The 579-nt window shown below is 44.6% G+C and overlaps 1 protein-coding gene across 1 annotated transcript in view; it reads left to right on the top strand.

Moving 5' to 3' along the window:
- The window catches only part of LOC121302582 (zona pellucida-like domain-containing protein 1), a 7,588-nt gene extending 7,409 nt beyond the window's left edge, over positions 1 to 179 (top strand). Inside the window, exon 11 of the mRNA XM_041232584.1 lies at positions 91 to 179. Within this exon, the coding sequence (XP_041088518.1) occupies positions 91 to 179 (89 nt within the window). The remainder of the gene's footprint in view (positions 1 to 90) is intronic.
- The last annotated feature ends 400 nt before the right edge of the window (positions 180 to 579 follow it).

Below are 579 nucleotides of genomic sequence, written 5' to 3'. Positions count from 1 at the left end.
TTTATAGTAGCATTAACGTTAGGAACATTCTACTTCAGGATTATGTAACATCACTAAGGTCAGTTATCCAGCATTCCCATGGCTTCTCAGGTCATTGGAATTCACCCAGGGCCAGCGCCAGGGGACATGAAGAATGCGACTGCACCCGGGCCCGGCCTCTGCTGGGGCCCATTCCATGAAACTTTATAATAGGTCGTTGTCAATTAGAAAACAACAGACTCTTCCATTTAATGGGGGGGGGGGGGGGGGGGGGGGGGGTTGCATTTCTTTCAAAGCTGCTGTTTATAAAGATTCTAACAGTTTACCATCAAGGTATATAATCACAAATCAAAACACAAGTCAGGTTGTTCAAAGCGGAAAGAGCAGAAAAGACAGCTAGAAATTTCCCCAAAAAGAAGCAGAAAAGGCTTAAAAAAAGTACAGTAAATGGTTTGAAATTGGGCCAGCAACAGCAGATGGAAGTATAGTGGAGCAGCGGAACTGCCAACCTCCTCCTCGCACAAAAAATAAACAACAATTGAGCCAGAGGAAAGACGTGAATCAGAGACATCGGATTGGAAATGCACAACAGCAGCAAAT

This window comes from Polyodon spathula, chromosome 30 (genome assembly GCF_017654505.1).
Source record: "Polyodon spathula isolate WHYD16114869_AA chromosome 30, ASM1765450v1, whole genome shotgun sequence".
NCBI classification, from domain to species: domain Eukaryota; kingdom Metazoa; phylum Chordata; class Actinopteri; order Acipenseriformes; family Polyodontidae; genus Polyodon; species Polyodon spathula.
The sequence above is the reverse complement of the archived record's forward strand: the minus strand, read 5'-3'. Positions and strand labels throughout refer to the sequence as shown.